The sequence below is a fragment of the Coregonus clupeaformis genome, chromosome 37, assembly GCF_020615455.1.
Source record: "Coregonus clupeaformis isolate EN_2021a chromosome 37, ASM2061545v1, whole genome shotgun sequence".
Classification (NCBI taxonomy): domain Eukaryota; kingdom Metazoa; phylum Chordata; class Actinopteri; order Salmoniformes; family Salmonidae; genus Coregonus; species Coregonus clupeaformis.
In genome coordinates this window covers 13,417,551-13,444,509 of record NC_059228.1, presented here as the reverse complement: position 1 = coordinate 13,444,509, position 26,959 = coordinate 13,417,551, and the positions used below count along the sequence as shown (strand labels likewise).

General features: G+C 49.0%; 1 protein-coding gene across 4 annotated transcripts in view; it reads left to right on the top strand.

Annotated features, from left to right (window-relative positions):
- The window catches only part of zgc:172136 (uncharacterized protein LOC566376 homolog), a 53,189-nt gene that overhangs the window by 4,235 nt on the left and 21,995 nt on the right, over positions 1–26,959 (top strand). For 2 of the 4 annotated variants that reach the window (XM_045211546.1, XM_041867645.2), the window contains exons 2-3: positions 11,206–11,463; positions 12,861–12,951. In XM_045211546.1, coding sequence (XP_045067481.1) covers positions 11,383–11,463; positions 12,861–12,951 — 172 coding nt within the window. In that variant the 5' untranslated portion in view covers positions 11,206–11,382. Of the gene's footprint in view, positions 1–6,098; positions 6,241–6,354; positions 6,567–6,694; positions 6,847–6,921; positions 7,074–11,202; positions 11,464–12,860; positions 12,952–26,959 lie in introns of those variants that run through there. The other 2 variants (XM_041867788.2, XM_041867713.2) reach the window with 2 other exon arrangements.

The following is a 26,959-nucleotide window of genomic DNA, read 5'->3' as shown; positions in this document are numbered from 1 at the left end:
TTGTATCTGTCATTGGCTTTTCAGACCTTTTGTTACTGGGTCATTCCATATGAATTCAGTCACTTTTTGACGACACCGCTTTTAGATTTGAACAAAACCTTCCAAACATGTTGCCCATGGTAGAAGTGACTTTGTGGGCCTTAATGCCAAAACATTCGGGAGGTAGAGGTGTTCAAACTTGACCCATTTTGCATACCCCACCATACCAGTCTTCATCATTGAAAAAGATAAATGGTTGAGTTTGATATCATTTGAAAACTTACAAACAGGAAATGTTGTCAAACTATTTTATTATTTCTTGAAATCTGTTGTGAATGTAGTGTAATGTTTTTAAAATTGTATAACTGCCTTAATTTTGCTGGACCCAAGGAAGATGGGAATCCATAATAAATACAAATTCAAATGTAGATGATCAAAAAACGTTTTCTCGTTTTCACATATGTTGTAGCTTAAACCCTATTTTACATTGTCTGAGGTGTTTGTGTTGTGCCCGTCACCTGGTTGAGACACAGCGTTCTGTTGAATACTGTGGTCCTCTGTAGCTCAGCTGGTAGAGCACGGCGCTTGTAACGCCAGGGTAGTGTGTTCGATCCCTGGGACCACCCATACACAAAAAATGTATGCACGCATGACTGTAAGTCGCTTTGGATAAAAGCGTCTGCTAAATGGCATATTGTTATTATATTATTGGATGCACCAGACAATTGAAAGTTTCTCACACCAATGTTTTGGCCAGTGAACCTCACCTTCATCAGGGTTTTACAGGGAGATGGAAACTGGCCTTTGAAAAGGTTTAGCCTACTGTGAGTAGGCAGTCACAGTAGGCAGTCACAGTAGGCAGTCACAGTAGGCAGGACATGATTATTCAAAAACAACTGGAAGTAAAATGGCAAACAAATCACAAGGAAGTTCTAAACAAGGGACGTTCACACAGTAGTGGGGGCTGTCTGAATACATACAGGTTCCTTTATAGTCTAGTATAGTAGTGGGGGCTGTCTGAATACATACAGGTTCCTTTATAGTCTAGTATAGTAGTGGGGGCCGTCTGAATACATACAGGTTCCTGTATAGTCTAGTATAGTAGTGGGGGCTGTCTGAATACATACAGGTTCCTGTATAGTCTAGTATAGTAGTGGGGGCTGTCTGAATACATACAGGTTCCTGTATAGTCTAGTATAGTAGTGGGGGCTGTCTGAATACATACAGGTTCCTGTATAGTCTAGTATAGTAGTGGGGGGCTGTCTGAATACATACAGGTTCCTGTATAGTCTAGTATAGTAGTGGGGGCTGTCTGAATACATACAGGTTCCTGTATAGTCTAGTATAGTAGTGGGGGCTGTCTGAATACATACAGGTTCCTGTATAGTCTAGTATAGTAGTGGGGGCTGTCTGAATACATACAGGTTCCTGTATAGTCTAGTATAGTAGTGGGGGCTGTCTGAATACATACAGGTTCCTGTATAGTCTAGTATAGTAGTGGGGGCTGTCTGAATACATACAGGTTCCTGTATAGTCTAGTATAGTAGTGGGGGCTGTCTGAATACATACAGGTTCCTGTCTAGTATAGTAGTGGGGGCTGTCTGAATACATACAGGTTCCTGTATAGTCTAGTATAGTAGTGGGGGCTGTCTGAATACATACAGGTTCCTGTATAGTAGTGGGGGCTGTCTGAATACATACAGGTTCCTGTATAGTAGTGGGGGCTGTCTGAATACATACAGGTTCCTGTATAGTAGTGGGGGCTGTCTGAATACATACAGGTTCCTGTATAGTCTAGTATAGTAGTGGGGGCTGTCTGAATACATACAGGTTCCTGCAGTGTTTCCTCTGTGTTCATTTAAGTGTGGCGCTGCGCCACGGCAGAATCATTGCCGCCACACCAAAAGAAACATCCTATTTCTACCAAACATTTCAATAAAATTCTGTAAAGCACATTTGCTTTTCTTGGTAAATAGATAGTCTGTCTGGGTTCAACACAGTTCTGAAGAGCTCTGTGAGATGAGGTAGGCAGCCTGCAACTCAAGAAACACAGTGCGCGAGTGACCAGTGCGCCAGTGACCAGTGCTCGATACATTGAAGCTCTGCGGCGCGAAACACAATTCACTTGACTCACTTCAGAATGCACCTGCGCGAGAAACTGCAAGAAAGGTACGTTAACTTGTTTGTTTGACTAACGTTAGCTAGCCAACTAGTTAACTACATAAACTAGCTATAACCTAAAAACTCTACTAACATCATTTAGATCTATAATATTGCTGCCACAATTGTAACGGCAATTAGCTATCCAATATCCACAAGTATGTTGATGATAGAAACATGGTTAATTAACGTTACTAGGCTAGCAAGTTAGCTAGCTAGTTCGTTTGGAACTGTATCAAGTGCAAGCAAGATAGCTACATTTATCTGTCTTTGAAATATTTCCAACCACAGCAGCGAAAGAGAAAGGGGGAGCAGGGACGAGTGTCAGGTAAAGTTAACTTAGCTAGCTAACGTCAAATCAGCCTGAATTAGATGAAACTTTCTTTAGTTAGCTAACTCTTTTAAAAGCTATTGTTTTTATAACAAGTGTATGGCTTACTTTACTAGACAGAAGAGGCAGAATCCCAGGAGTGAGGTAGGGATCCATGAGGGACAGAATGGAGCAGAGGAGAGGAGAGAGGAGCAGAGTGGAACAGAGGAGAGGAGAGCAGAGTGGAACAGAGGAAAGGAGAGAGGAGCGCAGTGGAACAGAGGAAAGGAGAGAGGAGAGCAGAGTGGAACAGAGGAAAGGAGAGAGGAGGGCAGAGTGGAACAGAGGAAAGGAGAGAGCCAGGAAGGGAGATGGAAGGAGAGAGGGGAGCAGAGTGGAGGAGAAGAAAGAGGAGTAGATAAAAGGAGAGGAGAGGAGGAGGAGAGAGGAGTGAGGCCAAGTGCGCACCACCAGCAAATCGGATGAGACCCAAAGTGGCTTACAATTTACAGACTGAAGCCGTGGCTACAGTACCAGTCAAAGGTTTGGACACACCTACTCATTCAAGGGTTTTTCTTTATTTTTACTATTTTCTACATTGTCGAATAATAGTGAAGACATCAAAACGATGAAATAACATATGGAATCATGTAGTAACCAAAATCAAAATATATTTTATATTTGAGATTCTTCAAATAGCCACCCTTTGCCTTGATGACAGCTTTGCACACTCTTGGCATTCTCTCAACCAGCTTCACCTGGAATGCTTTTCCAACAGTCTTGAAGGAGTTCCCACATATGCTGAGCACTTGTTGGCTGCTTTTCCTTCACTCTGCCGTCCGACTCATCCCAAACCATCTCAATTGGGTTGAGGTTGGGGGATTGTGGAGGCCAGGTCATCTGATGCAGCACTCCATCACTCTCCTTCTTGGTCAAATAGCCCTTACACAGCCTGGAGGTGTGTTGGGTCATTGTCCTGTTGAAAAACAAATGATAGTCCCACTAAGCCCATACCAGATGGGATGGCGTATAACTGTAGAATGCTGTGGTAGCCATGCTGGTTAAGTGTGCCTTGAATTCTAAAGAAATCACAGACAGTGTCACCAGCAAAGCACCCCCACACCATAACACCACCTCCTCCATGCTTTACGGTGGGAACTACTCATGCAGAGATCATCCGTTCACCCACACCACGTCTCACAAAGACATGGCAGTTGGAACCAAAAATCTCCAAATTGTCCAGACCAAAGGACACATTTCCACCAGTCTAATGTCCATTGCCCGTGTTTCTTGGCAAGTCTCTTCTTCTTATTGGTGTCCTTTAGTAGTGGTTTCTTTGCAGCAATTCGACCTTGAAGGCCTGATTCACACAGTCTCCTCTGAACAGTTGATGTTGAGATGTGTCTGTGACTTGAACTCTGTGAAGCATTTATTTGGGCTACAATTTCTGAGACTGGTAACTCTAATGAACTTATCCTCTGCAGCAGAGGTAACTCTAGGTCTTCCATTCCTGTGGTGGTCCTCATGAGAGCCAGTTTCATCATAGCACTTGATGGTTTTTGCGACTGCACTTGAAGAAACTTTCAAAGTTCTTAAAATGTTCCGTATTGACTGACCTTCATGTCTTAAAGTAATGATGGACTGTCGTTTCTCTTTGCTTATTTGAGCTGTTCTTGCCATAATATGGACTTTGTCTTTTACCAAATAGGGCTATCTTTTGTATACCCCCCATACCTTGTCACAACACAACAGATTGGCTCAAACGCATTAGGAAGGAAATAAATTCCACAGATTAACTTTTAAGAAGGCACACATGTTAATTAAAATGCATTCCAGGTGACTACCTCATGAAGCTGGTTGAGAGAATGCCAAGAGTGTGTAAAACTGTCATCAAGGCAAAGGGTGGCTATTTGAAGAATCTCAAATATAAAATATATTTGTATTTGTATACTCTTCCTGGGGTCCAGCAAAATTAAGGCAGTTCATACAATTTTTAAAACATTACAATACATTACATTTAAGTCATTTAGCAAACGCTCTTATCCAGAGCGACTTACAGTTAGTGAGTGCATACATTATTTTATTTTTTCATACTTCCCCGCGGGAATCGAACCCACAACCCTGGCGTTGCAAACGCCATGCTATACCAACTGAGCTACATCCCTGCCGGCCATTCCCTCCCCTACCCTGGACGACGCTGGGCCAATTGTGCGCCGCCCCATGCGTCTCCCAGTCGCGGCCGGCTCACAGAGCCTGATTCAACCAATCTCTAGTGGCACAGCTAGCACTGCGATGCAGTGCCTTAGACCACTGCGCCACTCGGGAGACATTCACAGATTTCACAAAACACTGTGTGCCCTCAGGCCCCTACTCCTCCACTACCACATATCTACAGTATAAAATCCATGTGTACGTGTGTGTATAGTGCCTATGTTATCATATGTGTATGCATGTGTCTGTGCCTATGTTAGTGTTGCTTCACAGTCCCCGCTGTTCCAGAAGGTGTTTTTTTAATCTGTTTTTTTAATCTAATTTTACTACTTGCATCAGTTACTTGATGTGGAATAGAGTTCCATGTAGTCATGGCTCTATGTAGTACTGTGTGCCTCCCATAGTCTGTTTGGGACTTGGGGACTGTGAAGAGACCTCTGGTGGTATGTCTTGTGGGGTATGCATGGGTGTCCGAGCTGTGCGCCATTTGTTCAAACAGACAGCTCGGTGCATTCAACATGTCAATACCTCATAAATACAAGTAGAGATGAAGTCAATCTCTCCTCCACTTTAAACTGGGTTGTACATCGAAGGGCCAGCCGTGCTGCCCTGTTCTGAGCCAACAGCAATTTTCCTAAGTCCTTTTTTGTGGCACCTGACCACACGACTGAACAGTAGTCCAGGTGTGACAAAACTAGGGCCTGTAGGACCTGCCTTGTTGATAGTGCTGTTAAGAAGGTAGAGCAGCGCTTTATTATGGACATACTTCTCCCCATCTTAGCTACTGTTGTATCAATATGTTTTGACCATGACAGTTTACAATCCAGGGTTACTCCAAGCAGTTTAGTCACCTCAACTTGCTCAATTTCCACATTATTTATTACAACATTTAGTTGAGGTTTAGGGTTTAGTGAATGATTTGTCCCAAATACAATGCTTTTAGTTTTAGAAATATTTAGGATTAACTTATTCCTTGCCACCCACTATGAAACTAACTGCAACTATTTGTTAAGTCTTGCAGTCATTTCAGTCGCTGTAGTAGCTGACATGTATAGTGTTGAGTCATCCCCATATATAGACACTCTGGCTTTACTCAAAGCCAGTGACATGTCATTAGTAACGATTGAAAAAAAGTAATGGGCCTAGACAGCTGCCCTGGGGAATTCCTGATTCTACCTGGATTATATTTGGATTTGTTTAACACTTTTTTGGTTACTACATGATTCCATATGTGTTATTTCATAGTTTTGATGTTTTCACTATTATTATACAATGTAGAAAATAGTAAAGATAAAGAAAAACCCTGGAATGAGTAGGTGTGTCCAAACTTTTGACTGGTACTGTATATAATACACCACATGGTTAGTCAAATTCCCTTTAATTAGGCTAAGGGCTAAAAATGTTTGTGCATATTTAGTCTTTACTAGTCTACAACATTATGTGTTTATTTCTGAGCTAACTCCACCAGGACCTCGATGACCCAATGGGTCTGGGCGCGTTCAACATCGAGGAGGATTGGGAGAGGCCAGGTGGAGAAGACCAAGACCAGGGAGCAGTTCTGGGCTCGGTTCAGAGAGGAGGTAAAAACATTTGTTTTCAAATGCTGTGATGAAACCACTGTTACATCACGTGTGTTGGATAAACTAAAACAAACAGCTATTAATCACTTATTTTCTGTTTTGTGCTGTAATTAGGTCATGGATCCATATCTTGTTGGCCTCCAGGACAACCTAGACCGGAGGTTCCAACACCTGGAGATCCTGGGGGCCTTCAGTGTGTTGGGACCTCAGGCTGCGTTCTCTAGTGAGAGGATAAACACCTTTAACCTGACCCTCCTCTCCAGGCAGTTCTTGCAAGCGCCAGAGGCTGCTGTGCTACAAGCAACGTGCTAGTTGGAGCATTCAAGGTATGGCGTGAGTGTGACAATCTTTTGAAGAGAACATTTTAGGCCAGTGTTTCCCAACGCTTTTTCTTGTTGAACTGCCACTCTGTTGGCTCTTCTTTAATGTTGCACATCTTTTTCATGTATTTCAGGGGTTGGACCAGCTGACGGCAATGACAAAGCTGGCCTCGCAGTTTGATGAGTGGGGGCAGTCTACCCCTGGCTTAGCCAGCTGGCAGCAATCACACTGACTATACCAGTGTCTTCTGTTAAATGTGAGAGGGACTTCTCTGCAATGAAATGAGTAAGAACATTTACATGTGAAAGTAGATCCTCTTTGTCCCTCTCCCTTCTCTTATTATTATCTCTGTTATTGCAGGTCAAAACAGACTTGAGGAACAGACTGCAGGGAGAGCATCTAGCCACCTGCATGCAGCTCTTCATCAACGCCCCCCATCAAGGAGCTCAATTACAGAAGGGCGCTGGAAATCTTTTTCCAAAAGCCCAGAAGAATAAAGTGCTCTGACAAAGGTTGTAAACAATGTCAGAACTAGGTTTTTGTCAGAACCCGGAAAGAGATTTCCAATGCCCTCCTTTTTGATTTACATGAATTAGTGGGCTCTAATTCATGTTCAGTCAAATGTTCCTCTGTTAATTTTGTCAAGATAAACTTTTTATTTCAGAAAGAAGGTTTCTGTTTTGTTTCTTTAGATAGCTGCAGCACTCAACCTTACATTTCATCCTGTATACTATAATAATTTTACCAATATATTCTCCCGAGTGGCGCAGTGGTCTAAGGCACTGCATCGCAGTGCTAGCTGTGCCACTAGAGATCCTGGTTCGAATCCAGGCTCTGTCGTAGCCGGCCGCGACCGGGAGACCCATGGGGCGGCGCACAATTGGCCCAGCGTCGTCCAGGGTAGGGGAAGGAATGGCCGGCAGGGGATGTAGCTCAGTTGGTAGAGCATGGCGTTTGCAACGCCAGGGTTGTGGGTTCGATAAAATAATGTATGTGCTAACTGTAAGTCGCTCTGGATAAGAGCGTCTGCTAAATGACTAAAATGTAAATGTAATTATTGAGCTCATTTCTGGGGGTGGAAATTATATTTTAAATGGTTTCTTTGAGTTTTTTCCTTTTAAAAAGACCAGAACCAAGCTTTTCAGTACTTATACATATTTTGTTTTTTGGGGGAGGAATTATTGTTTGGATAACCTTATTTACTATTATAAAAATTTATGCACTCACTAAACTGTAAGTCGCTCTGGATAAGAGCGTCTGCTAAATGACTTAAATGTAAATGTATTGATTTTTATCTTAAATCTTTTCACTCTTCAAGCGATGCGCACTGTAGAGAACACCGGAAGAAGAATTATCTTTGAATTATCACAGTGAATTATTGTCATGTTTGTTTATGTGTCAATTAATCCCATAAGGGATGGGTTGCCAACGGGGGATTTGACACAAAAATTAAATTTCATTCATTCAGGTTCCTGTATAGTCTTGTACAGTAGTGAGTTTTTAATCAGAGTCTTGCCATTGCCTGGGCCCTGGGGGCTAGTATGACTTCATAGTCAAATGTCTCAGAACAAGACTGGCTATTCAGGTTCTACTTTGCTGCTGAACTGTTTGCTCTTGTCTTCTTCTGAGTGGCAGGTGTGAGACTTTGTCTGAACATGCTGTCCAGAGTACCTTTCCGGAGTTATCTCTTTCACACACACACACACACACACCTTCAGATTGGACTTTAATTCTTGGACGTGAGTCAGTGCAATAACGTTTGTAAAGGGCTGTTTTTATTGTTCTTCCTTGGAGGATGTAAACACAGCTAGAATAGTACTGGATTTGTTTTCTTTCAAATACTTTAGCTACATTAGACTGGCAGAATGGAACCAATACTACTTGAACCCAAGTCTGATCAAAAGCTCATGTCACCATGGGCGTGTGTCAGTTAGTAGGAATAATAACATGGAGTGAATATCGTGACAGGTGTGATCCACTTTTTTAAAAGCATGTTGAATCATGTCATGACGGGTGTGGGTTTAACGTCAAGCCACTTTTCTAAATGCAGGAGGTGGGTAACATGTTTCATCATGTTGAACAGAACAGAACAGACCACAGAAGAGGCCATTTTAGGAGCACAGAGGAAGTTGTTCTTTTTTGGGTTGTTAGTTTAGTAGCCACTAGCCAGTTGTTTACATTTAACAACTTTAAAACGTTTTCAGGTTTAATTTGCCTCCCCCCGAGCATCCTGGCAACAGAACATTATGACTGAGAAGGCCGTGTTTTGGGGTTGCCCCTCTGCCCCCGACCGACCGACCCAAATCGCTGACTGGTACAATCCCCAGCTGATTAACGAAGGGCCTGATCTCTCCAAATCAATGAATCAGATGAATGATGTATGCCCTGCGGAGTCCGGCTCTGGGCCAGGCCAGGGGAGGAAATGGCCTGTGGTTTCACATGGGGATTTCCATTCCTTTCATATTTGTGTGTGCTTATCAAAAGTGATTGATATGAATGAATGGGAGGCAGATTGAGGGGATGCAGATATGGTGTAGTATAAGCTATAGAAGAACGGTGGGACTGGGATTTGATACTATGATGTAGGCTTAGACAACCAACCAGCTGCTGAGGCAGGCTGCTTTAACCAGACAACCAGCTGCTGAGGCAGGCTGCTTTAACCACACAACCAGCTGCTGAGGCAGGCTGCTTTAACCAGACAACCAGCTGCTGAGGCAGGCTGCTTTAACCAGACAACCAGCTGCTGAGGCAGGCTGCTTTAACCAGACAACCAGCTGCTGAGGCAGGCTGCTTTAACCAGACAACCAGCTGCTGAGGCAGGCTGCTTTAACCACACAACCAGCTGCTGAGACAGGCTGCTTTAACCAGACAACCAGCTGCTGAGGCAGGCTGCTTTAACCAGACAAACCAACTCCAGGTGCCAAGAATCTTATCTCTTGATGTCCGTTCCAGTTGATAGCTCTGTCAGGCAGAGAGCAGGGAGTAGGGATCAGGGACTAGGGATCAGGGACTAGGGATCAGGGAGTAGGGATCAGGGAGTAGGGACTAGGGATCAGGGAGTAGGGACTAGGGAGTAGGGACTAGGGAGTAGGGACCAGAGAGTAGGGAGTAGGGACTAGAGAGTAGGGACCAGAGAGTAGGGAGTAGGGACTAGGGAGTAGGGACCAGGGACTAGGGAGTAGGGACCAGAGAGTAGGGAGTAGGGACCAGAGAGTAGGGACCAGGGACCAGAGAGTAGGGACCAGAGAGTAGGGACCAGGGACCAGAGAATAGGGACCAGGGACCAGAGAGTAGGGACCAGGGACCAGAGAGTAGGGACCAGGGACCAGAGAGTAGGGACCAGGGACCAGAGAGTAGGGAGTAGGGACCAGAGAGTAGGGACCAGTGAGTAGGGAGTAGGGACCAGAGAGTAGGGACCAGACAATCAGAGGAGGAGGAGAGGAGGATGGGAGAAGGAGAGGAGAGGAGGAGGAGGAGAGGAGGCAGGCTGCTTTAACCACACAACCAGCTGCTGAGGCAGGCTGCTTTAACCAGACAACCAGCTGCTGAGGCAGGCTGCTTTAACCAGACAAACCAACTCCAGGTGCCAAGAATCTTATCTCTTGATGTCCGTTCCAGTTGATAGCTCTGTCAGGCAGAGAGCAGGGAGTAGGGAGTAGGGATCAGGGATCAGGGATCAGGGACTATGGTGTAGGGACTAGGGAGTAGGGTCCAGAGAGTAGGGAGTATGGTCCAGAGAGTAGGGAGTAGGGACCAGAGAGTAGGGAGTAGGGACCGGAGAGTAGGGAGTAGGGACCGGAGAGTAGGGACCGGAGAGTAGGGACCAGAGAGTAGGGAGTAGGGACCGGAGAGTAGGGAGTAGGGACCGGAGAGTAGGGAGTAGGGACCAGAGAGTAGGGAGTAGGGACCAGAGAGTAGAGAATAGGGACCAGGGAGTAGGGAGTAGAGAATAGTGACCAGAGAGTATGGAGTAGTGACCAGGGACCAGGGACAAGGGAGTAGGGAGTAGGGACCAGGGAGTAGGGACCAGATAGTAGGGACCAGGGAGTAGGGACCAGAGAGTAGGAACCAGAGAGTAGAGAATAGTGACCAGAGAGTAGGGAGTAGTGACCAGGGACCAGGGACAAGGGAGTAGGGACCAGGGAGTAGTGACCAGGGACCAGGGACCAGGGACCAGGGAGTAGGGACCAGGGAGTAGGGACCAGGGAGTAGTGACCAGGGAGTAGTGACCAGGGACCAGGGACAAGGGAGTAGCAGTGTGGACTTGGCCAGATAATGGTAATGGAGGAGGAATGCACCAGTCACCCCATGCTGTCTATTCATGTTCGGATAGCGGATTGGCCTTTTCTTTTTAGGCTGATTGAGTGAATACCTTTTTGTGTCAATCCCAAAAAATATCAACAGCAAAGACCGTTGTCTGAAAATGATCAAACACCTTTTATGTGATCCTGTTGAAAAAGGAAATCTATAAATCTGTTTTCTTCAGCTCTATTCTGTGTCCAATGTTTAATGCTTTGTGTGTTATAACCATGGTATTCACTGTTATATCCATGTTATTCTCTGTTATTGCTATGTTATGCATCCACAATATCTTTAAAGCTTTTATGACTCAAACATGTCTGTTTTTGTCTTTTTTGACAGCAGAAAATGAACGACACATTCCCCCTAACCAGAAAGAAGAAGTGAATGAGTGGGGAGATCGTTAGAGAGGAGGAGAGGAGAGAAGAGAAGAAGAAGAGGGAGAGAGAGAGGGAGAGAGAGAGAGACTGAAGAGGGTCTAAACTAAAGGAGTGACAGGAGAGGACACTTATTGCAGACACCATGTCTGTCTCCACCACCAAGCAGGAGAGAACCGTGTGTGTTCTGCTTCCCAATAAAGAACAGCTGGACATCACTGTGGGGGTAAGCACGTCCCATTATGATTCCTTCTGTTGATTCTATATCCCATGAGTCAGCCAGGGGGGTTTCAATGGACGGCTTTTCAATGGAAGGTTTTAGTCCTGTAGCAAGAGTATTTCTAGTCCCGTACTATAAACTATAAGTTGTATGTGAGATCAATGTTTAGGGAGATCAGTTCCCTTCTTTGGTGTTTTTCTGTCACCCTGTTATAATCACCCTGTTTATAGCAGTCACCCTGTTACAATCACCCTGTTTATAACAGTCAGCCTGTTACAATCACCCTGTTTATAGCAGTCACCCTGTTACAATCACCCTGTTTATAGCAGTCACCCTGTTACAATCACCCTGTTTATAACAATCAGCCTGTTACAATCACCCTGTTTATAACAGTCAGCCTGTTACAATCACCCTGTTTATAGCAGTCACCCTGTTACAATCACCCTGTTTATAACAATCAGCCTGTTACAATCACCCTGTTTATAGCAGTCACACTGTTACAATCACCCTGTTTATAGCAGTCACCCTGTTACAATCACCCTGTTTATAGCAGTCACCCTGTTACAATCACCCTGTTTATAACAATCACCCTGTTTATAACAGTCCTCCTGTTACAATCACCCTTTTTATAACAGTCAGCCTGTTACAATCACCCTTTTTATAACAGTCAGCCTGTTACAATCACCCTGTTTATAACAGTCCTCCTGTTACAATCACCCTGTTTATAACAGTCAGCCTGTTACAATCACCCTTTTTATAACAGTCAGCCTGTTTATAACAATCACCCTGTTTATAACAGTCCTCCTGTTACAATCACCCTGTTTATAACAGTCAGCCTGTTACAATCACCCTTTTTATAACAGTCAGCCTGTTACAATCACCCTGTTTATAACAGTCAGCCTGTTACAATCACCCTGTTTATAACAGTCAGCCTGTTACAATCACCCTGTTTATAACAGTCAGCCTGTTACAATCACCCTGTTTATAACAGTCAGCCTGTTACAATCACCCTGTTTATAACAGTCCGCCTGTTACAATCACCCTGTTTATAACAGTCATCCTGTTACAATCACCCTGTTTATAACAGTCAGCCTGTTACAATCACCCTGTTTATAACAGTCAGCCTGTTACAATCACCCTGTTTATAACAGTCAGCCTGTTACAATCACCCTGTTTATAACAGTCCTCCTGTTACAATCACCCTGTTTATAACAGTCAGCCTGTTACAATCACCCTGTTTATAACAGTCCTCCTGTTACAATCACCCTGTTTATAACAGTCAGCCTGTTACAATCACCCTGTTTATAACAGTCAGCCTGTTACAATCACCCTGTTTATAACAGTCCTCCTGTTACAATCACCCTGTTTATACCAGTCTTCTCTCTCTCCTCTCTCCCTCTCAGGTCAAGTCCTCAGGGCAGGATGTGTTCAATCAGGTGTCTGAGCTCCTTGGAATAAAAGAGCTGCACTTCTTCGGCCTTACAGTGGTGAAGGGTAAATTCTACTGTCTACCCAGGCCAAAACCAGCCCTAACCCAGGACCCATATTCATAAAGTGTCTCATAGTAGGAGTGATGATCTGAGATCAGTTTAGCATTATAGATCATAGTAAGTTAGGTTACATAGACAGGGGGGGATCTGATCCTAGATCAGCACTACTACTCCGAGAAGCTTTATGAATGTGGACCCAGGCCTCTGAGACCTACCCTAACCCACCCCTTACCTTGCCAACCCTCCCACACATCCACCCCAGAGTCTTTGAACCTGAAATAAATGTTTCTAGTGCATTAGATAACAGACATTCAGAGGATCACAATGTATTCTGATTACACAGTTACAGTAGGCTTCAACGAGCTGATGTCATGCTCACTGTATTCCTAATGCAGTATGTACACACACACACACATACTGTATCACACACACACACACACACACACACACACACACACACACACCTACACTGTAGTACACACAGTCACAATCACCCCAGTCACAATCACCCCAGTCACAATCACCCCAGTAACAATCACCCCAGTAACAAACACCCCAGTCCTCGAGGTCCTTCTACTAGGATTCTGTTTACATAATAGAACTGAACTGGGTTAGTTGCCAAAAACGGGGTTACGGCACAATACAATCAGAAGGGAAGGTTTTTAGTTGTGTGTTTCTGCATTACTGAGACTGAGGTGTCTAATCTTCTGGAACCTTTGGACAAACTCAATTCAAATGTTTTGTCAGTCTCTTTCTCACTCTCCTTCCTGTTCTCTCTCTTTCTCTCTTGGTTCTGCCATGTTGAAATGCCTTGGTAATCTTGTGTGGCTCACCTCTTGAACAAGAGCTCTTTTGTTTTTGTGTGAGTGCCTGCGGCCGTGTGTAGTGTGTGGGGGGCCAGCCACCTCTCTGATCTGGGTCTGCCCACGATTCCAACAATATTAACTTCATTAAGCCAGGAATGTGCCCCTGCATTCCACCTCTTCACTGGAGGGAGGGAGGGATCCATGTAGGGATGGAGAGAGGGAGGGAGGTAAAGGGAGGATAAGAGCGGTTGAAGAAGAAGAGGTAGGGGGGAGGAGAGGTGACAAGCTTAGGGAGTCTCGTTAAAACAAAACGAGTGAAAGGGAGGAGGAGAGAAGAGGTGAAAGAAACTGAGTCAGAGAATGAGAAAGGGATTTTAATGAAAAGAAAGATGGATGGAGGAGTGCGTTGTGAGTGAGTCATGTGGCCTGCCTGGTGAATGTGGTGTGGTCAGAAAGGGATGAGCCCGAATAAAATACTCACCGTAGAAAAAATAAAGGGATTATGGATGAGGTGAAGAAAGAAGTGAAAAATATGGATGCAGTGCAACATGTTAGGTTGGAGCAGGGGCGTACCAGAGACAGGACGTTACAAACCCCAGTGGAACATGTTAGGTTGGAGCAGGGGTGTACCAGAGACAGGATGTTACAAACCCCAGTGGAACATGTTAGGTTGGAGCAGGGGCGTACCAGAGACAGGATGTTACAAACCCCAGTGGAACATGTTAGGTTGGAGCAGGGGCGTACCAGAGACAGGACGTTACAAACCCCAGTGGAACATGTTAGGTTGGAGCAGGGGCGTACCAGAGACAGGATGTTACAAACCCCAGTGGAACATGTTAGGTTGGAGCAGGGGCGTACCAGAGACAGGACGTTACAAACCCCAGTGGAACATGTTAGGTTGGAGAAGGGGCGTACCAGAGACAGGACGTTACAAACCCCAGTGGAACATGTTAGGTTGGAGCAGGGGCGTACCAGAGACAGGACGTTACAAACCCCAGTGGAACATGTTAGGTTGGAGCAGGGGCGTACCAGAGACAGGATGTTACAAACCCCAGTGGAACATGTTAGGTTGGAGCAGGGGCGTACCAGAGACAGGACGTTACAAACCCCAGTGGAACATGTTAGGTTGGAGCAGGGGCGTACCAGAGACAGGACGTTACAAACCCCAGTGGAACATGTTAGGTTGGAGCAGGGGCGTACCAGAGACAGGACGTTACAAACCCCAGTGGAACATGTTAGGTTGGAGCAGGGGCGTACAAGAGACAGGACGTTACAAACCCCAGTGGAACATGTTAGGTTGGAGCAGGGGCGTACCAGAGACAGGACGTTACAAACCCCAGTGGAACATGTTAGGTTGGAGCAGGGGCGTACCAGAGACAGGACGTTACAAACCCCAGTGGAACATGTTAGGTTGGAGCAGGGGCGTACCAGAGACAGGACGTTACAAACCCCAGTGGAACATGTTAGGTTGGAGCAGGGGCGTACCAGAGACAGGACGTTACAAACCCCAGTGGAACATGTTAGGTTGGAGCAGGGGCGTACCAGAGACAGGACGTTACAAACCCCAGTGGAACATGTTAGGTTGGAGCAGGGGCGTACCAGAGACAGGACGTTACAAACCCCAGTGGAACATGTTAGGTTGGAGCAGGGGCGTACCAGAGACAGGACGTTACAAACCCCAGTGGAACATGTTAGGTTGGAGCAGGGGCGTACCAGAGACAGGACGTTACAAACCCCAGTGGAACATGTTAGGTTGGAGCAGGGGCGTACCAGAGACAGGACGTTACAAACCCCAGTGGAACATGTTAGGTTGGAGCAGGGGCGTACCAGAGACAGGACGTTACAAACCCCAGTGGAACATGTTAGGTTGGAGCAGGGGCGTACCAGAGACAGGACGTTACAAACCCCAGTGGAACATGTTAGGTTGGAGCAGGGGCGTACCAGAGACAGGACGTTACAAACCCCAGTGGAACATGTTAGGTTGGAGCAGGGGCGTACCAGAGACAGGACGTTACAAACCCCAGTGGAACATGTTAGGTTGGAGCAGGGGCGTACCAGAGACAGGACGTTACAAACCCCAGTGGAACATGTTAGGTTGGAGCAGGGGCGTACCAGAGACAGGACGTTACAAACCCCAGTGGAACATGTTAGGTTGGAGCAGGGGCGTACCAGAGACAGGACGTTACAAACCCCAGTGGAACATGTTAGGTTGGAGCAGGGGCGTACCAGAGACAGGACGTTACAAACCCCAGTGGAACATGTTAGGTTGGAGCAGGGGCGTACCAGAGACAGGACGTTACAAACCCCAGTGGAACATGTTAGGTTGGAGCAGGGGCGTACCAGAGACAGGACGTTACAAACCCCAGTGGAACATGTTAGGTTGGAGCAGGGGCGTACCAGAGACAGGATGTTACAAACCCCAGTGGAACATGTTAGGTTGGAGCAGGGGCGTACCAGAGACAGGACGTTACAAACCCCAGTGGAACATGTTAGGTTGGAGCAGGGGCGTACCAGAGACAGGACGTTACAAACCCCAGTGGAACATGTTAGGTTGGAGCAGGGGCGTACCAGAGACAGGACGTTACAAACCCCAGTGGAACATGTTAGGTTGGAGCAGGGGCGTACCAGAGACAGGATGTTACAAACCCCAGTGGAACATGTTAGGTTGGAGCAGGGGCGTACCAGAGACAGGACGTTACAAACCCCAGTGGAACATGTTAGGTTGGAGCAGGGGCGTACCAGAGACAGGACGTTACAAACCCCAGTGGAACATGTTAGGGTTTGCAGCAGTGCGCCAACAGCTGGAGCTGTTACAACCGTCTCTGGAACATGTTAGGTTGGAGCAGGGGCGTACCAGAGACAGGACGTTACAAACCCCAGTGGAACATGTTAGGTTGGAGCAGGGGCGTACCAGAGACAGGACGTTACAAACCCCAGTGGAACATGTTAGGTTGGAGCAGGGGCGTACCAGAGACAGGACGTTACAAACCCCAGTGGAACATGTTAGGTTGGAGCAGGGGCGTACCAGAGACAGGACGTTACAAACCCCAGTGGAACATGTTAGGTTGGAGCAGGGGCGTACCAGAGACAGGACGTTACAAACCCCAGTGGAACATGTTAGGTTGGAGCAGGGGCGTACCAGAGACAGGACGTTACAAACCCCAGTGGAACATGTTAGGTTGGAGCAGGGGCGTACCAGAGACAGGACGTTACAAACCCCAGTGGAACATGTTAGGTTGGAGCAGGGGCGTACCAGAGACAGGACGTTACAAACCCCAGTGGAACATGTTAGGTTGGAGCAGGGGCGTACCAGAGACAGGACGTTACAAACCCCAGTGGAACATGTTAGGTTGGAGCAGGGGCGTACCAGAGACAGGACGTTACAAACCCCAGTGGAACATGTTAGGTTGGAGCAGGGGCGTACCAGAGACAGGACGTTACAAACCCCAGTGGAACATGTTAGGTTGGAGCAGGGGCGTACCAGAGACAGGACGTTACAAACCCCAGTGGAACATGTTAGGTTGGAGCAGGGGCGTACCAGAGACAGGACGTTACAAACCCCAGTGGAACATGTTAGGTTGGAGCAGGGGCGTACCAGAGACAGGACGTTACAAACCCCAGTGGAACATGTTAGGTTGGAGCAGGGGCGTACCAGAGACAGGACGTTACAAACCCCAGTGGAACATGTTAGGTTGGAGCAGGGGCGTACCAGAGACAGGACGTTACAAACCCCAGTGGAACATGTTAGGTTGGAGCAGGGGCGTACCAGAGACAGGACGTTACAAACCCCAGTGGAACATGTTAGGTTGGAGCAGGGGCGTACCAGAGACAGGACGTTACAAACCCCAGTGGAACATGTTAGGTTGGAGCAGGGGCGTACCAGAGACAGGACGTTACAAACCCCAGTGGAACATGTTAGGTTGGAGCAGGGGCGTACCAGAGACAGGACGTTACAAACCCCAGTGGAACATGTTAGGTTGGAGCAGGGCGTACCAGAGACAGGACGTTACAAACCCCAGTGGAACATGTTAGGTTGGAGCAGGGGCGTACCAGAGACAGGACGTTACAAACCCCAGTGGAACATGTTAGGTTGGAGCAGGGGCGTACCAGAGACAGGACGTTACAAACCCCAGTGGAACATGTTAGGTTGGAGCAGGGGCGTACCAGAGACAGGACGTTACAAACCCCAGTGGAACATGTTAGGTTGGAGCAGGGGCGTACCAGAGACAGGACGTTACAAACCCCAGTGGAACATGTTAGGTTGGAGCAGGGGCGTACCAGAGACAGGACGTTACAAACCCCAGTGGAACATGTTAGGTTGGAGCAGGGGCGTACCAGAGACAGGACGTTACAAACCCCAGTGGAACATGTTAGGTTGGAGCAGGGGCGTACCAGAGACAGGACGTTACAAACCCCAGTGGAACATGTTAGGTTGGAGCAGGGGCGTACCAGAGACAGGACGTTACAAACCCCAGTGGAACATGTTAGGTTGGAGCAGGGGCGTACCAGAGACAGGATGTTACAAACCCCAGTGGAACATGTTAGGTTGGAGCAGGGGCGTACCAGAGACAGGACGTTACAAACCCCAGTGGAACATGTTAGGTTGGAGCAGGGGCGTACCAGAGACAGGACGTTACAAACCCCAGTGGAACATGTTAGGTTGGAGCAGGGGCGTACCAGAGACAGGACGTTACAAACCCCAGTGGAACATGTTAGGTTGGAGCAGGGGCGTACCAGAGACAGGACGTTACAAACCCCAGTGGAACATGTTAGGTTGGAGCAGGGGCGTACCAGAGACAGGATGTTACAAACCCCAGTGGAACATGTTAGGTTGGAGCAGGGGCGTACCAGAGACAGGACGTTACAAACCCCAGTGGAACATGTTAGGTTGGAGCAGGGGCGTACCAGAGACAGGACGTTACAAACCCCAGTGGAACATGTTAGGTTGGAGCAGGGGCGTACCAGAGACAGGACGTTACAAACCCCAGTGGAACATGTTAGGTTGGAGCAGGGGCGTACCAGAGACAGGACGTTACAAACCCCAGTGGAACATGTTAGGTTGGAGCAGGGGCGTACCAGAGACAGGACGTTACAAACCCCAGTGGAACATGTTAGGTTGGAGCAGGGGCGTACCAGAGACAGGACGTTACAAACCCCAGTGGAACATGTTAGGTTGGAGCAGGGGCGTACCAGAGACAGGACGTTACAAACCCCAGTGGAACATGTTAGGTTGGAGCAGGGGCGTACCAGAGACAGGACGTTACAAACCCCAGTGGAACATGTTAGGTTGGAGCAGGGGCGTACCAGAGACAGGACGTTACAAACCCCAGTGGAACATGTTAGGTTGGAGCAGGGGCGTACCAGAGACAGGACGTTACAAACCCCAGTGGAACATGTTAGGTTGGAGCAGGGGCGTACCAGAGACAGGACGTTACAAACCCCAGTGGAACATGTTAGGTTGGAGCAGGGGCGTACCAGAGACAGGACGTTACAAACCCCAGTGGAACATGTTAGGTTGGAGCAGGGGCGTACCAGAGACAGGACGTTACAAACCCCAGTGGAACATGTTAGGTTGGAGCAGGGGCGTACCAGAGACAGGACGTTACAAACCCCAGTGGAACATGTTAGGTTGGAGCAGGGGCGTACCAGAGACAGGACGTTACAAACCCCAGTGGAACATGTTAGGTTGGAGCAGGGGCGTACCAGAGACAGGACGTTACAAACCCCAGTGGAACATGTTAGGTTGGAGCAGGGGCGTACCAGAGACAGGACGTTACAAACCCCAGTGGAACATGTTAGGTTGGAGCAGGGGCGTACCAGAGACAGGACGTTACAAACCCCAGTGGAACATGTTAGGTTGGAGCAGGGGCGTACCAGAGACAGGACGTTACAAACCCCAGTGGAACATGTTAGGTTGGAGCAGGGGCGTACCAGAGACAGGACGTTACAAACCCCAGTGGAACATGTTAGGTTGGAGCAGGGGCGTACCAGAGACAGGACGTTACAAACCCCAGTGGAACATGTTAGGTTGGAGCAGGGGCGTACCAGAGACAGGACGTTACAAACCCCAGTGGAACATGTTAGGTTGGAGCAGGGGCGTACCAGAGACAGGACGTTACAAACCCCAGTGGAACATGTTAGGTTGGAGCAGGGGCGTACCAGAGACAGGACGTTACAAACCCCAGTGGAACATGTTAGGTTGGAGCAGGGGCGTACCAGAGACAGGACGTTACAAACCCCAGTGGAACATGTTAGGTTGGAGCAGGGGCGTACCAGAGACAGGACGTTACAAACCCCAGTGGAACATGTTAGGTTGGAGCAGGGGCGTACCAGAGACAGGACGTTACAAACCCCAGTGGAACATGTTAGGTTGGAGCAGGGGCGTACCAGAGACAGGACGTTACAAACCCCAGTGGAACATGTTAGGTTGGAGCAGGGGCGTACCAGAGACAGGACGTTACAAACCCCAGTGGAACATGTTAGGTTGGAGCAGGGGCGTACCAGAGACAGGACGTTACAAACCCCAGTGGAACATGTTAGGTTGGAGCAGGGGCGTACCAGAGACAGGACGTTACAAACCCCAGTGGAACATGTTAGGTTGGAGCAGGGGCGTACCAGAGACAGGACGTTACAAACCCCAGTGGAACATGTTAGGTTGGAGCAGGGGCGTACCAGAGACAGGACGTTACAAACCCCAGTGGAACATGTTAGGTTGGAGCAGGGGCGTACCAGAGACAGGATGTTACAAACCCCAGTGGAACATGTTAGGTTGGAGCAGGGGCGTACCAGAGACAGGACGTTACAAACCCCAGTGGAACATGTTAGGTTGGAGCAGGGGCGTACCAGAGACAGGACGTTACAAACCCCAGTGGAACATGTTAGGTTGGAGCAGGGGCGTACCAGAGACAGGACGTTACAAACCCCAGTGGAACATGTTAGGTTGGAGCAGGGGCGTACCAGAGACAGGACGTTACAAACCCCAGTGGAACATGTTAGGTTGGAGCAGGGGCGTACCAGAGACAGGACGTTACAAACCCCAGTGGAACATGTTAGGTTGGAGCAGGGGCGTACCAGAGACAGGACGTTACAAACCCCAGTGGAACATGTTAGGTTGGAGCAGGGGCGTACCAGAGACAGGACGTTACAAACCCCAGTGGAACATGTTAGGTTGGAGCAGGGGCGTACCAGAGACAGGACGTTACAAACCCCAGTGGAACATGTTAGGTTGGAGCAGGGGCGTACCAGAGACAGGACGTTACAAACCCCAGTGGAACATGTTAGGTTGGAGCAGGGGCGTACCAGAGACAGGACGTTACAAACCCCAGTGGAACATGTTAGGTTGGAGCAGGGGCGTACCAGAGACAGGATGTTACAAACCCCAGTGGAACATGTTAGGTTGGAGCAGGGGCGTACCAGAGACAGGACGTTACAAACCCCAGTGGAACATGTTAGGTTGGAGCAGGGGCGTACCAGAGACAGGACGTTACAAACCCCAGTGGAACATGTTAGGTTGGAGCAGGGGCGTACCAGAGACAGGACGTTACAAACCCCAGTGGAACATGTTAGGTTGGAGCAGGGGCGTACCAGAGACAGGATGTTACAAACCCCAGTGGAACATGTTAGGTTGGAGCAGGGGCGTACCAGAGACAGGACGTTACAAACCCCAGTGGAACATGTTAGGTTGGAGCAGGGGCGTACCAGAGACAGGATGTTACAAACCCCAGTGGAACATGTTAGGTTGGAGCAGGGGCGTACCAGAGACAGGACGTTACAAACCCCAGTGGAACATGTTAGGTTGGAGCAGGGGCGTACCAGAGACAGGACGTTACAAACCCCAGTGGAACATGTTAGGTTGGAGCAGGGGCGTACCAGAGACAGGACGTTACAAACCCCAGTGGAACATGTTAGGTTGGAGCAGGGGCGTACCAGAGACAGGACGTTACAAACCCCAGTGGAACATGTTAGGTTGGAGCAGGGGCGTACCAGAGACAGGACGTTACAAACCCCAGTGGAACATGTTAGGTTGGAGCAGGGGCGTACCAGAGACAGGACGTTACAAACCCCAGTGGAACATGTTAGGTTGGAGCAGGGGCGTACCAGAGACAGGATGTTACAAACCCCAGTGGAACATGTTAGGTTGGAGCAGGGGCGTACCAGAGACAGGACGTTACAAACCCCAGTGGAACATGTTAGGTTGGAGCAGGGGCGTACCAGAGACAGGACGTTACAAACCCCAGTGGAACATGTTAGGTTGGAGCAGGGGCGTACCAGAGACAGGACGTTACAAACCCCAGTGGAACATGTTAGGTTGGAGCAGGGCGTACCAGAGACAGGACGTTACAAACCCCAGTGGAACATGTTAGGTTGGAGCAGGGGCGTACCAGAGACAGGACGTTACAAACCCCAGTGGAACATGTTAGGTTGGAGCAGGGGCGTACCAGAGACAGGACGTTACAAACCCCAGTGGAACATGTTAGGTTGGAGCAGGGGCGTACCAGAGACAGGACGTTACAAACCCCAGTGGAACATGTTAGGTTGGAGCAGGGGCGTACCAGAGACAGGACGTTACAAACCCCAGTGGAACATGTTAGGTTGGAGCAGGGGCGTACCAGAGACAGGACGTTACAAACCCCAGTGGAACATGTTAGGTTGGAGCAGGGGCGTACCAGAGACAGGACGTTACAAACCCCAGTGGAACATGTTAGGTTGGAGCAGGGGCGTACCAGAGACAGGACGTTACAAACCCCAGTGGAACATGTTAGGTTGGAGCAGGGGCGTACCAGAGACAGGACGTTACAAACCCCAGTGGAACATGTTAGGTTGGAGCAGGGGCGTACCAGAGACAGGACGTTACAAACCCCAGTGGAACATGTTAGGTTGGAGCAGGGGCGTACCAGAGACAGGACGTTACAAACCCCAGTGGAACATGTTAGGTTGGAGCAGGGGCGTACCAGAGACAGGACGTTACAAACCCCAGTGGAACATGTTAGGTTGGAGCAGGGGCGTACCAGAGACAGGACGTTACAAACCCCAGTGGAACATGTTAGGTTGGAGCAGGGGCGTACCAGAGACAGGACGTTACAAACCCCAGTGGAACATGTTAGGTTGGAGCAGGGGCGTACCAGAGACAGGACGTTACAAACCCCAGTGGAACATGTTAGGTTGGAGCAGGGGCGTACCAGAGACAGGATGTTACAAACCCCAGTGGAACATGTTAGGTTGGAGCAGGGGCGTACCAGAGACAGGATGTTACAAACCCCAGTGGAACATGTTAGGTTGGAGCAGGGGCGTACCAGAGACAGGACGTTACAAACCCCAGTGGAACATGTTAGGTTGGAGCAGGGGTGTACCAGAGACAGGATGTTACAAACCCCAGTGGAACATGTTAGGTTGGAGCAGGGGCGTACCAGAGACAGGACGTTACAAACCCCAGTGGAACATGTTAGGTTGGAGCAGGGGCGTACCAGAGACAGGACGTTACAAACCCCAGTGGAACATGTTAGGTTGGAGCAGGGGCGTACCAGAGACAGGACGTTACAAACCCCAGTGGAACATGTTAGGTTGGAGCAGGGGCGTACCAGAGACAGGATGATACAAACCCCAGTGGAACATGTTAGGTTGGAGCAGGGGTGTACCAGAGACAGGATGTTACAAACCCCAGTGGAACATGTTAGGTTGGAGCAGGGGTGTACCAGAGACAGGATGTTACAAACCCCAGTGGGTCACCCTCTAACATGTTCCACGGGGTTTGATCATCGTCTGCGCCCTGCTCCAACCTAACATGTTCACTGGAGTTGTTACATCCTGTCTCTGATTTATTTAACATGTTAGGTTGGAGCAGGGGCGTACCAGAGACAGGACGTTACAAACCCCAGTGGAACATGTTAGGTTGGAGCAGGGGCGTACCAGAGACAGGACGTTACAAACCCCAGTGGAACATGTTAGGTTGGAGCAGGGGCGTACCAGAGACAGGACGTTACAAACCCCAGTGGAACATGTTATGTTGGAGCAGGGGCGTACCAGAGACAGGACGTTACAAACCCCAGTGGAACATGTTAGGTTGGAGCAGGGGCGTACCAGAGACAGGACGTTACAAACCCCAGTGGAACATGTTAGGTTGGAGCAGGGGCGTACCAGAGACAGGATGTTACAAACCCCAGTGGAACATGTTAGGTTGGAGCAGGGGCGTACCAGAGACAGGACGTTACAAACCCCAGTGGAACATGTTAGGTTGGAGCAGGGGCGTACCAGAGACAGGACGTTACAAACCCCAGTGGAACATGTTAGGTTGGAGCAGGGGCGTACCAGAGACAGGACGTTACAAACCCCAGTGGAACATGTTAGGTTGGAGCAGGGGCGTACCAGAGACAGGACGTTACAAACCCCAGTGGAACATGTTAGGTTGGAGCAGGGGCGTACCAGAGACAGGACGTTACAAACCCCAGTGGAACATGTTAGGTTGGAGCAGGGGCGTACCAGAGACAGGACGTTACAAACCCCAGTGGAACATGTTAGGTTGGAGCAGGGGCGTACCAGAGACAGGACGTTACAAACCCCAGTGGAACATGTTAGGTTGGAGCAGGGGCGTACCAGAGACAGGACGTTACAAACCCCAGTGGAACATGTTAGGTTGGAGCAGGGGCGTACCAGAGACAGGACGTTACAAACCCCAGTGGAACATGTTAGGTTGGAGCAGGGGCGTACCAGAGACAGGACGTTACAAACCCCAGTGGAACATGTTAGGTTGGAGCAGGGGCGTACCAGAGACAGGACGTTACAAACCCCAGTGGAACATGTTAGGTTGGAGCAGGGGCGTACCAGAGACAGGACGTTACAAACCCCAGTGGAACATGTTAGGTTGGAGCAGGGGCGTACCAGAGACAGGACGTTACAAACCCCAGTGGAACATGTTAGGTTGGAGCAGGGGCGTACCAGAGACAGGACGTTACAAACCCCAGTGGAACATGTTAGGTTGGAGCAGGGGCGTACCAGAGACAGGACGTTACAAACCCCAGTGGAACATGTTAGGTTGGAGCAGGGGCGTACCAGAGACAGGACGTTACAAACCCCAGTGGAACATGTTAGGTTGGAGCAGGGGCGTACCAGAGACAGGACGTTACAAACCCCAGTGGAACATGTTAGGTTGGAGCAGGGGCGTACCAGAGACAGGACGTTACAAACCCCAGTGGAACATGTTAGGTTGGAGCAGGGGCGTACCAGAGACAGGACGTTACAAACCCCAGTGGAACATGTTAGGTTGGAGCAGGGGCGTACCAGAGACAGGACGTTACAAACCCCAGTGGAACATGTTAGGTTGGAGCAGGGGCGTACCAGAGACAGGACGTTACAAACCCCAGTGGAACATGTTAGGTTGGAGCAGGGGCGTACCAGAGACAGGACGTTACAAACCCCAGTGGAACATGTTAGGTTGGAGCAGGGGCGTACCAGAGACAGGACGTTACAAACCCCAGTGGAACATGTTAGGTTGGAGCAGGGGCGTACCAGAGACAGGACGTTACAAACCCCAGTGGAACATGTTAGGTTGGAGCAGGGGCGTACCAGAGACAGGACGTTACAAACCCCAGTGGAACATGTTAGGTTGGAGCAGGGGCGTACCAGAGACAGGATGTTACAAACCCCAGTGGAACATGTTAGGTTGGAGCAGGGGCGTACCAGAGACAGGACGTTACAAACCCCAGTGGAACATGTTAGGTTGGAGCAGGGGCGTACCAGAGACAGGATGTTACAAACCCCAGTGGAACATGTTAGGTTGGAGCAGGGGCGTACCAGAGACAGGACGTTACAAACCCCAGTGGAACATGTTAGGTTGGAGCAGGGGCGTACCAGAGACAGGACGTTACAAACCCCAGTGGAACATGTTAGGTTGGAGCAGGGGCGTACCAGAGACAGGACGTTACAAACCCCAGTGGAACATGTTAGGTTGGAGCAGGGGCGTACCAGAGACAGGACGTTACAAACCCCAGTGGAACATGTTAGGTTGGAGCAGGGGCGTACCAGAGACAGGACGTTACAAACCCCAGTGGAACATGTTAGGTTGGAGCAGGGGCGTACCAGAGACAGGACGTTACAAACCCCAGTGGAACATGTTAGGTTGGAGCAGGGGCGTACCAGAGACAGGACGTTACAAACCCCAGTGGAACATGTTAGGTTGGAGCAGGGGCGTACCAGAGACAGGACGTTACAAACCCCAGTGGAACATGTTAGGTTGGAGCAGGGGCGTACCAGAGACAGGATGTTACAAACCCCAGTGGAACATGTTAGGTTGGAGCAGGGGCGTACCAGAGACAGGACGTTACAAACCCCAGTGGAACATGTTAGGTTGGAGCAGGGGCGTACCAGAGACAGGACGTTACAAACCCCAGTGGAACATGTTAGGTTGGAGCAGGGGCGTACCAGAGACAGGATGTTACAAACCCCAGTGGAACATGTTAGGTTGGAGCAGGGGGCGTACCAGAGACAGGACGTTACAAACCCCAGTGGAACATGTTAGGTTGGAGCAGGGGCGTACCAGAGACAGGACGTTACAAACCCCAGTGGAACATGTTAGGTTGGAGCAGGGGCGTACCAGAGACAGGACGTTACAAACCCCAGTGGAACATGTTAGGTTGGAGCAGGGGCGTACCAGAGACAGGACGTTACAAACCCCAGTGGAACATGTTAGGTTGGAGCAGGGGCGTACCAGAGACAGGACGTTACAAACCCCCAGTGGAACATGTTAGGTTGGAGCAGGGGCGTACCAGAGACAGGACGTTACAAACCCCAGTGGAACATGTTAGGTTGGAGCAGGGGCGTACCAGAGACAGGACGTTACAAACCCCAGTGGAACATGTTAGGTTGGAGCAGGGGCGTACCAGAGACAGGACGTTACAAACCCCAGTGGAACATGTTAGGTTGGAGCAGGGGCGTACCAGAGACAGGACGTTACAAACCCCAGTGGAACATGTTAGGTTGGAGCAGGGGCGTACCAGAGACAGGACGTTACAAACCCCAGTGGAACATGTTAGGTTGGAGCAGGGGCGTACCAGAGACAGGACGTTACAAACCCCAGTGGAACATGTTAGGTTGGAGCAGGGGCGTACCAGAGACAGGACGTTACAAACCCCAGTGGAACATGTTAGGTTGGAGCAGGGGCGTACCAGAGACAGGACGTTACAAACCCCAGTGGAACATGTTAGGTTGGAGCAG